Source organism: Equus caballus, chromosome 16 (assembly GCF_041296265.1).
Source record: "Equus caballus isolate H_3958 breed thoroughbred chromosome 16, TB-T2T, whole genome shotgun sequence".
Lineage (NCBI taxonomy): Eukaryota > Metazoa > Chordata > Mammalia > Perissodactyla > Equidae > Equus > Equus caballus.
Window position 1 is genome coordinate 58,374,102 of NC_091699.1, and position 12,088 is coordinate 58,386,189.

General features: G+C 51.1%; 2 protein-coding genes across 2 annotated transcripts in view; both read right to left on the bottom strand.

Annotated features, from left to right (window-relative positions):
* Window positions 1-11,824, bottom strand: SLC22A13 (solute carrier family 22 member 13). The gene is made up of 10 exons (XM_001488839.5): window positions 11,363-11,824; window positions 6,180-6,283; window positions 5,815-5,969; window positions 5,416-5,584; window positions 5,066-5,186; window positions 4,881-4,975; window positions 4,426-4,640; window positions 4,117-4,225; window positions 3,314-3,529; window positions 1-3,066 (listed from the first exon to the last, which is right to left on the bottom strand). The coding sequence occupies exons 1-10, from the start codon at window positions 11,738-11,740 to the stop codon at window positions 2,973-2,975; spliced, it is 1,656 nt and encodes a 551-aa protein (XP_001488889.3). The 5' UTR covers window positions 11,741-11,824; the 3' UTR covers window positions 1-2,972.
* OXSR1 (oxidative stress responsive kinase 1) overlaps window positions 11,486-12,088 on the bottom strand; it is a 99,184-nt gene continuing 98,581 nt past the window's right edge. The window contains exon 19 of the mRNA XM_005600817.4: window positions 11,486-11,623. The gene's annotated coding sequence lies outside the window, so the exon portion shown is untranslated. The remainder of the gene's footprint in view (window positions 11,624-12,088) is intronic.

Consider the following 12,088-nt stretch of genomic DNA (forward strand, 5'->3'; position numbering starts at 1 on the left):
TTTATTTTTGTGAATGGTGAAAAAGAATGGTCAATTTTCATTCTTTTACATGTGGCTTCCAGTTTTCCCAGCACCATTTGTTGAAGAGACTTTCTTTTCTCCATTGTAGGCCCTCAGCTTCTTTGTTGAAGATTAGTTGTCCATTGATGTGTGGTTTTATTTCTGGGCTTTCAATTCTGTTCCATTGATCTGTGCAGCTGTTTTTGTACCAGTACCATGCTGTTTTGATTACTGTAGCTTTGTAGTATGCTTTGAAGTCAGGGGTTGTGATGCCTGCAGCTTTGTTCTTCTTTCTCAGGATTGCTTTAGCAATTCGGGGTCTTTTGTTGCCCCATATGAATTTTAGGATTCTTTGTTCAATTTCTGTAAAGAATGTCATTGGGATTCTGATTGGGATTGCACTGATCTGTAGATTGCTTTAGGTAGTATGGACATTTTAACTATGTTTATTCTTCCAATCCATGTGCATGGAATGTCTTTCCATCTCTTTATGTCATCATCATCAATTTCTTTCAGGAAAGTCTTGTAGTTTTCGTTGTATAGGTCTTTCACTTCCTTGGTTAAATTCACCCCAAGGTATTTTATTCTTTTTGTTGCGATTGTGAATGGGATTGAGTTCCTGAGTTCTTTTTCTGTTAGTTTGTTGTTAGAGTATAGAAATGCTACTGATTTATGTATGTTAATTTTATACCCTGCGACTTTGCTCTAGCTGTTGATTATTTCTAATAGTTTTCCTATGGATTCTTTGGGGTTTTCTATATATAAGATCACGTTGTCTGCAAACAGCAAGAGTTTCACTTCTTCATTGCCTATTTGGATTCCTTTTATTTCTTTTTCTTGCCGAATTGCTCTGGCCAAAACCTCCAGTACTGTGTTGAAGAAGAGTGGTGAGAATGGGCACCCTTGTCTTGTTCCTGTTCTCAGAGGAATGGCTTTCAGTTTTGTCCATTGAGTATGATGTTGGCTGTGGGTTTGTCATATATAGCCTTTATTATGTTGAGTACTTTCAAGAGAAGGTTTTTTTTATACGTGGAAGAACTGTAATGGTTGAGCAGCAGCAAGGGGAGCAAAGAGGCTCTTACCCCAGCTCCCGGGCTGTGAGAGAAAGCATGACCAGAGGAAGAGGCAGGAGACGGAGTACACTTCTACGAAGGGCTGAAGACACAGGGCTTCTGCTGGATTTGGAGCAGCAGTTTCAGAGACACAGGGTTGAGACCATGGGTGGAACTGGGTAAGGATGGGGCCAGGTCAGAGGGGCTGGAGTCATGGGGGACAGTGGCGATGTAGAGGAGATGGCTGGGGAAGCGTGGTGGTGCCTTAGGCTTTGGACATTGACATAAACACAGGATGTGCAGTCTAGCGCTCTTAATCTCAGAGGCCTCTCTGAGGAGGGCACCAGGTTACTCCCAGCAGCCAGGGAGCTTCTCCTGGGGAGAGCCAATGGGAACTGAGAAGCTAAGCTCTTGCCCAGGGCACAGGCCAGGGGAGGACCAACCAAAGCGTCTTCGCCTCCTCCCAGTTCCACTGCCATCACCCCATCTCATCATCAGAATGTTGTGAGGATAAAACAAGGTAATAAATGTTTGCAATTAATTTCAGTGTTGTAATGATGCCCTGCCTGGCGTCTCTGCTTCTACTTTTGCCCTCTTCTAACACATTCTTCAGATAGACGGTGATTTTTAAAATACCAATCTTATTGGGTTACTTCTTTGCTTAAAGAAAAAACAAAATCAATGGCTTTTATTGCCCTCAGAACAAAATTCAAAGGTAAGGACGTGGCCTTATGAGCCCCACTTGGGTCTGGTTCCTCAAATTCCCAGAAATCCTTCCAGCTGCAGCACCTGCCCATTGCTAGTCTTTACCCGAAAGGGCTCCTGCATCCCCTGCCTGCAGCTCTCTCCCTAGATGTGCCTCCTCTGGGAGGTCTTCCAAGCCTCACACGCTGGGACAGCTGCCTTGTTTAATGCTGCAGTGTCCTCTCCTCCTCATCTACAGCATTCTTCCGAGTTCTGGGGAGCAGTTGAGTAGCTGCAGATGGACTGTGCATCTCTGGCTCTAGCGCGCTCCTAAAGCCAAGGCAAGGCACTCAGGGCCTCCTTGACTGATGAGAGCATGAGTGGGTCAGCGAGCACGGCAAAGCTCAGGGCTGTATGAGTCAGAGCCAAGCTCGAGGACTCAGCCTGCTCTGTGCCTGGCAGTAACCTGGGGCTGTTAGGTGGGGTGGGGGGTGGCATTCCTTTTCTATCTCCTTGGACCTTGGAGGCAGATTGCCAGAGTCCTTTGCTTTTTACACCCAGCCAGGGCACCCAAGATTAGAATCCTGAGGGTCAGTGTAAAGGGACTTATGAAATCATCGGTTCGAAAAGCCACACAGGTTAGCAGTGAGCTGAGATGGAGGCAGGGGGCTGGAGCATCTTTGAAGAGAACGCAAGACTGAAGCTTTGATTTTGACTGGACACAGAGCTTCTCTCAGCGAGATCAAATGTCCTATAGGGCCCCCACCTTAGCCAGAGGGGCCTGGGCCAGCCACTGGAAGGAACCACAACGTTCTCTTCATCCACAGCCTTTTCACCCACCTACCTGCATAGACTCCACAACTCCAAATTTTTTCTCCCCCTACGCCCACATACTTGGAAAGGCTCTACCTAGCTGTTTCGTTCTGGGCTTGACTGCGTTTTGAGGGCAGAGGGACCCCAGATTGAGGGTGTCAGGGGAGCCATACCCCTACCAAGACTATCAGAGAACAGATAGGCCCAAGACCCTAACCCAGAACAGGGTGTTGGGCGTAGGGCTCTGGGACGAGAAAGGTGATGATGCTTCCGAGATTGGGCTCAGCAGCAGGTGCTGCCAGTGGGGCAGGCCATGGTGCTGCCTCCGTCAGTAAGGCTGGACTTGCTCATAGGTCCCAGCTATTATCAGGGGAAAATTTAGGCAGCTCCCTGCTGCTGCTGGTCTGGCTCTTGGAGACACAATCAGAACTGTGTGCTGCTCACAGAGGCCACTTCCGTGCAGGAAGATCCTCGTGGGGCTTCTTTGTCATTTTCTGAGGGTGCTGACTTCAGAGACCTGGAGGGAGCAGCAGGCTGTTACTGGCTGACCAGGAATTGGTCCCATGGCAGCGTTCCTCCCCATCCCCTCCCCAAATGAGGAAGAATCTAACCCAAAGCTGATCAGATGTCTGTGGTTCCTGAGGGCCCAGTATTGGCCTCTAAGCAACAATGGACACATGATGAGGTAGAGGCCTGGGCTTCTGGGATAGAGGCCACTGATATGAGGCCCAGGGCCTGGGCTTCAGAGAAAGGAAGCAGCTCACCGTGGGTGGGGCCCTTGCTCCAGGTCCTCGATGGTGTCCTTTAGGGGCTGGCCCCGTGTCTCTGGCAGCAGGATGCAGAGTAAGCCTGCCACAATGGGGAGGGTACCGTAGATGATCATTGGGACGGCCTCCTGGTAATCACCCAGCAGGATCACGAGTGGTGTGAGGATGCCTCCGATCCTCGAGAAGATGCCCACCAGCCCCATGCCTGTCTGCCTGAGGGAAGACCAGTACAAACTAAGCAGACTCAGCCTCAACTCCAGGCCCCAGCTCCACCTCAGCATACTTCCTTGGGAGAGCCCAGACCCCTCATTATGGCCTCCACAGTCCTGCAGGGTTTCCAGGCTCATTCAGCCCACGCGGGCTTCCAGCTCTCTGCTCCTGCACACTGAACTACTTGTAGTCCAACTGTGTATCATGCTTCTCCCACTTCCAGGCCTCTCTGTCCACCTGCTACACTCCTGCTTGCCTAGCAAGTCTCACTCAGGTCAAAGGCTGCGTCTCCTTACCACTCCCTACCCCCACCCTAGTGTTCTTCTTCTGAGTCATTCATTCTTAGACGTACTCCCTATTCCAGTCCTGACAAAGCCATGGCATGGTCTACTTCTGCATCTGTCCTCCACCAGCCCAGGGACAATTTGGGGCTTGGACTAGATTTCTAGTTGCCCTGCACCCCACCCAGCACTGCTGCCCCAGAGCCACCCCCATAAGCTATTTGTGGAACAGTGGTAAGGACAGAGGAGGGGTGGCCAATATCAGGGTCTCAGGAGCAGAGGAGCAGGAGTTGCATCAGCAGCCCTTACCGGATGATGGTGGGGAAGAGCTCAGCAGAGTACACGTAGGAGATGGTAAATGCGGCAGCCGTGGCAAATTTCCCCACCACGGCTAGCACAGTGACCACCACAGGCAGATCTGGTGGAAGATGCTGGTCAGCCATACAAAGGGTGGACAGCCCCACCACCTGGGCCCTGCCCCCTGCCCTGTCTACCCAAACTGCTCACCCCTTCTGCACTTGAACCCCAGGGAAGCCCTCACTCTTGAAAAGGAAGCAGTGGGCCCCTGGCAGCAGCGGAATGGTGTAGAGCGGGATGGGGGAAAGCCAGCCCTGGTACCTGCCGGGACGAAGATGATGGCAATACACATGATGCCACCCAGAAGCAGAGTTCCCATCTGGCTCCACTTGCGGCCCAACCACTGCATCATGAAGATGCTAGAGCAGCGGGCAGGAATCTCAACTGCTCCAAAGATCAGCTGCGTCAGGTAGATGTCCAGGCCAAAGTCCCCTACTTTGAGGCCCAGGCCGAAGTACCCCAGACTGTCCACAAACCTACAAAGTGTCCAAGAGTCCTTGTCAGTGCTGGGTGACACCATCACTTTCAGAGGGAGAGCCTGCCTTAGCCAGAAGTCACAACAGGAGAGAGTAGCACAGCCAGGGAAAGACCCAGTCATTCCCACACAGCCCATCCCAGCCAGAGAGCCACCAGTGACATCCCACTGACACACATCAGGGACATGGCAGCCCTTCGGCTCCAGGCACAGGGAGGGGCATGGGTCCTGGTGCACTCACCAGACTGCGAAGAGAACCAAGGTCATCTTCCGGAGCTTGGGGTGTCTGAACAGATCCAGGGCGTTCCCTGAGGGGCCTTTCTCCTCTGGGACGAGCTGGGAGGAAGATGTAGAGTGAGGGTCCAGGCAGAAAGGTCTGTGTGGGTCAATTCAGGGGCAGGGCTGGACCCAGCCTACTGGAAGTACCTGGCTCAGGAGCTCTGGGGAGAGTTTCCGCTTGTTGACCGCGGCCACCTTCTGGATCAGTTTTTTAGCCTCCTCTACCCTCCCACGGGTCAGGAGCCACCGTGCTGACTCTGGGAGAACCCTGTGCATCAGGAATGGCTGTGACTTTGGGGTCTGAAGTCCTAGAGCCTTCTCACTCCCCCAGGAGCCTTCTCGGCTGTTCCAGTGCACACTGAACCCCAACCCCTGCAGGCTCCCTCTCCCAGACGTGTCTCTGAGTGTCCCACGAGGTGGCCGTGGGTGCTGCACTCCAAGCCCACTGCAGCACAGCTATCCTAGGGGTGGCTTGCTCCTGGGAAGTATCTCCTCACCAGAAGTAGAAGAAGAGCAGCAAGACAGGTGCAGTGCCGACAATCTGAAAGAGTCTCCAGTTACGGATACCATAGGCGAGTCCTGCCAGCGCCATCTGCCCCGCAGAGAAGCTGCACTGGCCCAGGACCACGGAGAGTGTCCTCCATGAGGGCCCCACCCACTCTGTAACTGTGTGAACAGAGAGGCTGAGACCGGGCCAGACCCTGCCCTCACTCCCTGTCATTCCCTAGATGCCACCCTGTCAGGGTTGGGGCCTCAGTCCCAGCACAGGGAGCACCCATGTGACCACTCTAGGTGTAGGGTCCTGACAAGGCCCCCACAACCAGTCTGGGAATGTGGCCAGCCCAGACCCCAAGGCCTCGCCCTGTGGTTGAAGGTTTCAGTGCCCAGATACTCACGTAGGGTGACATTGCTAAAGGTAAATCCAGCGACAGCAGTAGCCACAGCAAAGCGAAGGACCATGTAGAGCTCAAAGCTGGGCACGAAGGCTGGGGCCAGGCCAAAGATAGCGAAGAGGAGCAGCTGCACCAGGATGGTGGCCTTGCGGCCGATCCTGGGGTAACAAAGGAGCAGGTCCAGGAGGGAATCTCTCTGAGGAGAAGGAAGTGAGGGAGACCCAGCCCTGCCCTGGGCTCTCTGTCTGAGGGAGGGAAGACTAGGGCCTTATCCTGGAGACCAGTGTGAGGGACAATGGGGAGACTTGGCCCTGTGCCAGGAGCCTAAGAGCATACCAGGTGAGGGGTGAGCTGGTCAAGGTTCTTACCAGTCACAGAGTGGCCCAAAGATGAAAGCCCCAATGAGGAGTCCAGCCATGAAGACTGACTGCGAGGTATCCGTCAGATGCTTCTGATCACAAACCAGGTTGAACTGAGACAGACATAGGCAGATGTGAGTCTAAGGGCAGCCGAGGGCAAGTCCTTTGTCATCCAGCCCACCCACTACAAACCTCTCAGGGCAGGTGCCCATGGTTCCCAAACTGTGTGCCAAGGTACCCAGAGCACCAGAGTGAATTCACAGGGCACAGCATGATATTTCACATTTTTAAGGAAAATACAGCAATACTCAACATCTGTCTGATATTGCACGAACAACTGCCAGCTCAGGATGGTTCAGTTTCAACATGAGATCATGCTACATTCCTTTCAGTGACATCCTGTCTACGTGAAGTTGTGTTTTTGGCAGTTGCTGTGAAAAGGCAAGCACCATGTGAGCATCAGTGCGGGACAAAAAATGAAGGTGGCAGTGTTCAAGCTTGGAGAAGCTGTGCAGTTCCCAATAGGCACAGACATCCTATTAGTAATGGTATTTACTTAAGAATGAAATAAAAATATTTTCTTTCAATTTATGTGTATTATTTTTTTAAATAGCTAATAAGTTGTTAGGACATAAATACTTGTTAAGTTATTTGGACCTAATTTACTTTATTATATATTTATTATAATTATTATATATTATATTATATATAATATTATATATTTCTTTTGGCCTGGAAATGCCATGTAAATTACTGACACACTAAGGGAGCAAAGTTTGGGAACCTCTGACAGACCACTAATTACTGCTTCCTGAGAAATGGGGCCTGTTTTCCACAGCCAGGGCCCCCTTGTGACCCACTTAGGCCTTTCCAAGTTTTCCCATCCAGCTGCAAAATTCCCCTGAAACTCTCATGGTTCACAGGCAATCAGAATCCCAAGGAACCCTCACACACCCCTTGAGGAAGGAAATTAGGATGGAGGAACATGCAAATGCTCACACACACACATACACGGGGCAGCAGGCGGGGGCAACCCGGCTGGAGACTCACAGACAGAACCTAGCAGACAGAGCGGGAAACCAAGTGGAGAAAATGTGAGTGTCCACATAGCTCTGTACACATGTCTACTGCATGTGCACATACATGTGACTCACCCCTCCCCACACTGGTTTTGTAGGCCCTTCAGGGAGTTTTGTGCCCCCTGCACACAGCTCAGCTCCATACACAAATGACTTGTGAGCTCTCCTCCAGAGCTCATGGAGACAGCTTCACAACAACGACTAACGCCTTTTCAAAAACTTTTAAAGATTGGCTCTGAGCTAACATCTGTTGCCAATCTGCGCCCAGGATCCGAACCAGTGAAACCCTGGGCCGCTGAAGTGAAGCGTGCCGACTTACCACTCAGCCACCAGGCCAGCCCCAACTAACGCCTTTTGAGTGCTTACTCTGTGTTGGGTACTATGCTAAATGCCTTACATACATTACCTCATATAATTCTGACAACAGTCCTTGACTTACTATTATATTTCCCTAAGGGAGGAGAGGTTAAGCAGCTAATCTTAGGTCCCACAGCTGGATGGCAGTTGAGTTCAGACATCTCTATTGTCCCAGACAGAGATTACAACTGAGTGAAAGCTAAGAGGATGTTCCCTGAATGAATGAATGAATGAACTAATACCCACAGTTAGCCAACTAACCAATTATCATCAGTTAAATAACCCTTAGCAAGAAATTAATCAATCCAGGAGATATCACTGTGCTCATACTTCTGTTCTCAAGGGCAACTGTTAATTTTTAAGAACTTTGACTATGTTGTCAAACGATTAACTGATTGACCCTGGGAATGAAGCAGGGCAGGACAGGGGACTTGAACTTGCTATTCCATCCAGTTCTATCCTGTTTGGTTTATTTTTTTAGCAACCCCAGATTGCCTCTGTAGTTAGAACTATTTAAAATAAATAATAATGAAGAAAAGCCTGCTGCTGTCAGCCTCTGGAGTCAGAATTGAGTGACTTTGTGTGACTTTGAGTTGGTCGGCCTCTCTGTTGGTGTCTTAGTTTCCCCTGTACAAAATGGGGATAAAATATACTACACAGTATCGCCCAATAGGATTAAAGGCATTAACACATGGAACCCCTTAGCACAGTGGCTGTCACACAGGAAGCTCTCAGTAAGAGAGCACAGGCCCCTGTGCTCATGAAGCTCACAGCTGGTGGCATAGCCACCTCAGACACAAGGGGCTGTAGTGCTCTGAAGGCATGGATGCCAAGCCATGGGACTCTTCCAAGGCTGGCACCTCTGCTCAGTGGCCACCACTCACTACCTCCCTATAGTTTATGTATCCTTTATTTCATTAGATCATCATTCTATCCCCAGGAAGACTTATCTTTCCCACTGCACAGCAAAAGAAAATGAGGCTTGGAGAGGTGCCAAGGTGTACTCAAGTTCGTGTGGTGGTATCATGGTGCAGATGGAACCGAGATGAAGAGGGCTGCAGCTTCGGACACCAGGCATCACCCTCCCCGGCCCTAACGCCCCCAGTGGATGGTTCTGTCTGGGGCCTGCCACGGTGGCCCACAGAATCCCACCCCTATTTCTTGGAGCACTCCTCATGCTATCTCCCTCGTCAGTTCCAAAACCTTCAATGGCTCCCTTTGGTCTCAAAGACAAAGCACTAGAGACCAAATTCCATAGCACTGTCTCTAAGACCCGCTAAGAGTTGGCTCTTGCCTCTTTCCCAGCCTTTTTTGTATGCCAGCATTCCTCAAACACACCAAGCATTTTCATGCCTCCAGACCCTAGAAATGGCTATTCTCTCTGCTTCCCCTTCCCTCCCACTCCTGCTCCATCTTTGGTCCCAGGACAGACCACACTGCTGTTGCTATTCATTGATGGTCTCTTCCCAACTCTATTCAGGGGTTCATGTGGACAGGACCAGGAGTCATTTTTTCTTTTACCAAGGATGGGCACCCGGGAAATGTTGGACAGGAAGGTTGAGAAGGAGAAATGTACTCTGCCCTTCAGGAGCACACAGCCTATAAGGAAATGTGCTCTTTTCTTCTCAAATTAGGATTTTTTGTATTTCAGCTTGAATATGAAGCTGCTGGTTATACTAAGGATGTACCTCAGAGAGGGTCCTCTGAATCAGTGTGGCAGATTCCCTCCTCATCGACGGGAAACAGAGGAGGAGATCTTACACCGAGGTAGCTCACTCTGGAACGGAGCTTGGGGTTACCATGTGGTACATGGACCAAAGTATCAAAGGTGCCTGTTCCCTTGGGAGTCGCAGTCCTTGGGAGGGTGGAGTGGGAGGCAGCATGTCAGGGAAGGGCAAAAGGTCCAAGGCCCCACCCCAGTGTCAGCACAGTTTAGGGTGATGACTGAGGATAAAGAAAGAGGACCTCAATCGTTGAGAACATCCCATTCAATTCCCATACCCCTGCCCACCGCTATTCCAGGCACACCAAGTTCCTGCTGCTCCCCAGACACATCGCCTGCTTCCTGCCGCTGGGACTTGCTTTTGCTATTCTCTGTCTGCAAAGACCTTTCCCTTTTCTCTATCAACATTCTTCTGGTACCTTGGCGCCCAACTCACATACCAACTCCTTTGGGAAGTTGCCTGCCCATGCCCTCTCCAGGAGGAAGTGAATTCTAGCTTCAGGGCCCATCCAGCCCTTTCTCCCCCTGCAAGGAGCCCAGATCTTCCCCTGACCACCAGGGGTCCTCAGAGTAGGGGAACAGGGTGCCTCCCTCCTCTGACTGTTCCCTGCACAGATTACACTCAGGGGCCTTCGGCTGAATAAAATTCCACGAGCAGTCCAGCACAGGCTATGAGTTGGCTAGAGTTGGCTCTGAGCAGTCTGGAAGTTTGCTTGGGCTTTAAGCATGAAGAGATTTGGCCAGGTGGGCACACCCAAAGCATCCGAGGACCAATAAAGGCTGGAACCTACCAGGGAAGTGATGCAGGGGAGATGGTGGAGAGGAGCATGAGGGTCAGACCAGGCTAGATCCATAGGCTGGGAGAGTTCTTAGGCAACCCACCCCACCGTGAGGTGGAATGTGGTGGAGGGTCAGGAGGAAGACAGGCAGGACATATCCTCAGGCAGCCAGGGTGCTGGGGGCAGGTTAATGGTCACACATTAAAAAGTGAATGTTTGCCTTTGGTTAAAACATTGTCCTCTGAAAGCCTCTAAAAAATAAATACTTTTTTACCCATAGAGGAAAAAAAAGTGAATGTTTAATCTCTGGACTCCAGATTGCACGCTCCACAAAGGCTCAGGATTTGCCACCATAAAGGTGAGAGGGGCACAGATCCTCCCAACAATGCCCGCCTCTCAGGTTTCTGGACTGTCTGTGTTCTCCCCATTCCCACAGGAATGGCCCATTCGCTGGGCAGCAGCAGCCCCAAGTGGGAGTCCCAGCCCCATGATCAACTTGTTCTGTCGCCCTGGCCAAGTCATCTCTCCACTGTGTGCCTTAACTCCACCATCTGGGAAGCAATGGAACGGCCCTAGATGCTTTCAGAGGCTTCTTCTTGCTCTGAAGTGGCTGGAATGGGAATCTTCCTGTTTACCTGCCTGGGTCCCTCCTAAGAGAATGAAATTAGCAAGAGCAAATGCTAGTTATTTACAGGACAAGTCCCAGAGTCATGGGCGTCCTCCCGCATCCCAGAGGCAGGAAGGCAGAGATCTAGAAGCTGAAAGGTAGAAATCCCAAGTCAAGCAAGCAGGAAGGCAGATGAGTGGAGAGGGGAAGCGACAGCATAAGAGTTAGGAAAACACAGGAAGATGGGTAGGCAGGCAGACGTGCAGGGACAGACTGAAAGACAAAGGCAATGGACAGACAGGTGGGGCATTGGAGAGAGGGAAAAGCACAGATGGGAAAACAGGGAGGGAAAAAGAGAAAGGCAGGCAACTGGGCAGACAGGCAGAGGGAGAGACAAAAGGATAGGCAGAGACGGATGGACAGATGAGCAGACAGAACAGAGAGAAAATGGATAGAGAGGTAGATGGGCCAATAGGCAGAGGACAAAGAAAAACTGGCAGAAAGAAAAACAGGCATAGCAATGGTCAACCAGTCAGGCATGGGGGCACGAGGGTAGATAGGGAGAGAGCAAGACCAGAGGCTGAGGGCAGAGGGTCAGGCAGAGGTACTGAAAGGCCCCAGACAGACAGGCAAAAACACAGCCCTACCTCGTTCTTTAGAGATGGGGCCCTGTTCTCAGGATAGTCCCAGCCTGCATCGCAAGGCTGTGTCTCATTGAAGCGGTGGCTGAGGATGTCCTCCAGGCTGGCATTGTCAGGGGGCGGCCGGAACATGAGGCAGGACTCGGGATTGCCTGCAGCATCTAGAGGCACGCTCAGTGTCAGCTGCTCAGCAGCACTCAGGTTGAAAGTATGATTCTTGACCCAGGCCACTGAACAGTAGTGGGTCTCATCCAGGACCATGAAGACCTGGGCAAATAGGTAGAAGGCATTCAGGAAGTTGGGGACACACATCAGTATCACCAGCTGTATCTGGAAGCGACCGAAGTGGCCTATTTCAGCCAGGACCTCGGCAAATTGAGCCATGTCTACTGGTCACCACCTCCTCAGTCTGGGGCCACCACACAGCTCTGGAGCTTGGCTCTGGGGCATCTGCTCCTCTGGGCAGTGGTGACAGCTGCATTAATGTTTAATCCAGCCTTGCCCAACTCCACATGTCACACCTCAGCTCCCTATCCATGGCCTGGGAAAGGCAGAATATGTTGAAAAAATAGCCCATTCTGGCTTGCAGAATCTGAGGATGTTTTATTGACTGTGTGACAGACTCAGGCAAAACAAGAGGAACCAAGAGGACCTCCTCAATCCCAGCACATGAGGGTGAGCTTTAGCCAAATATTCTATCACACACAGCAGCACCTCCCCTCCAACTGCAAC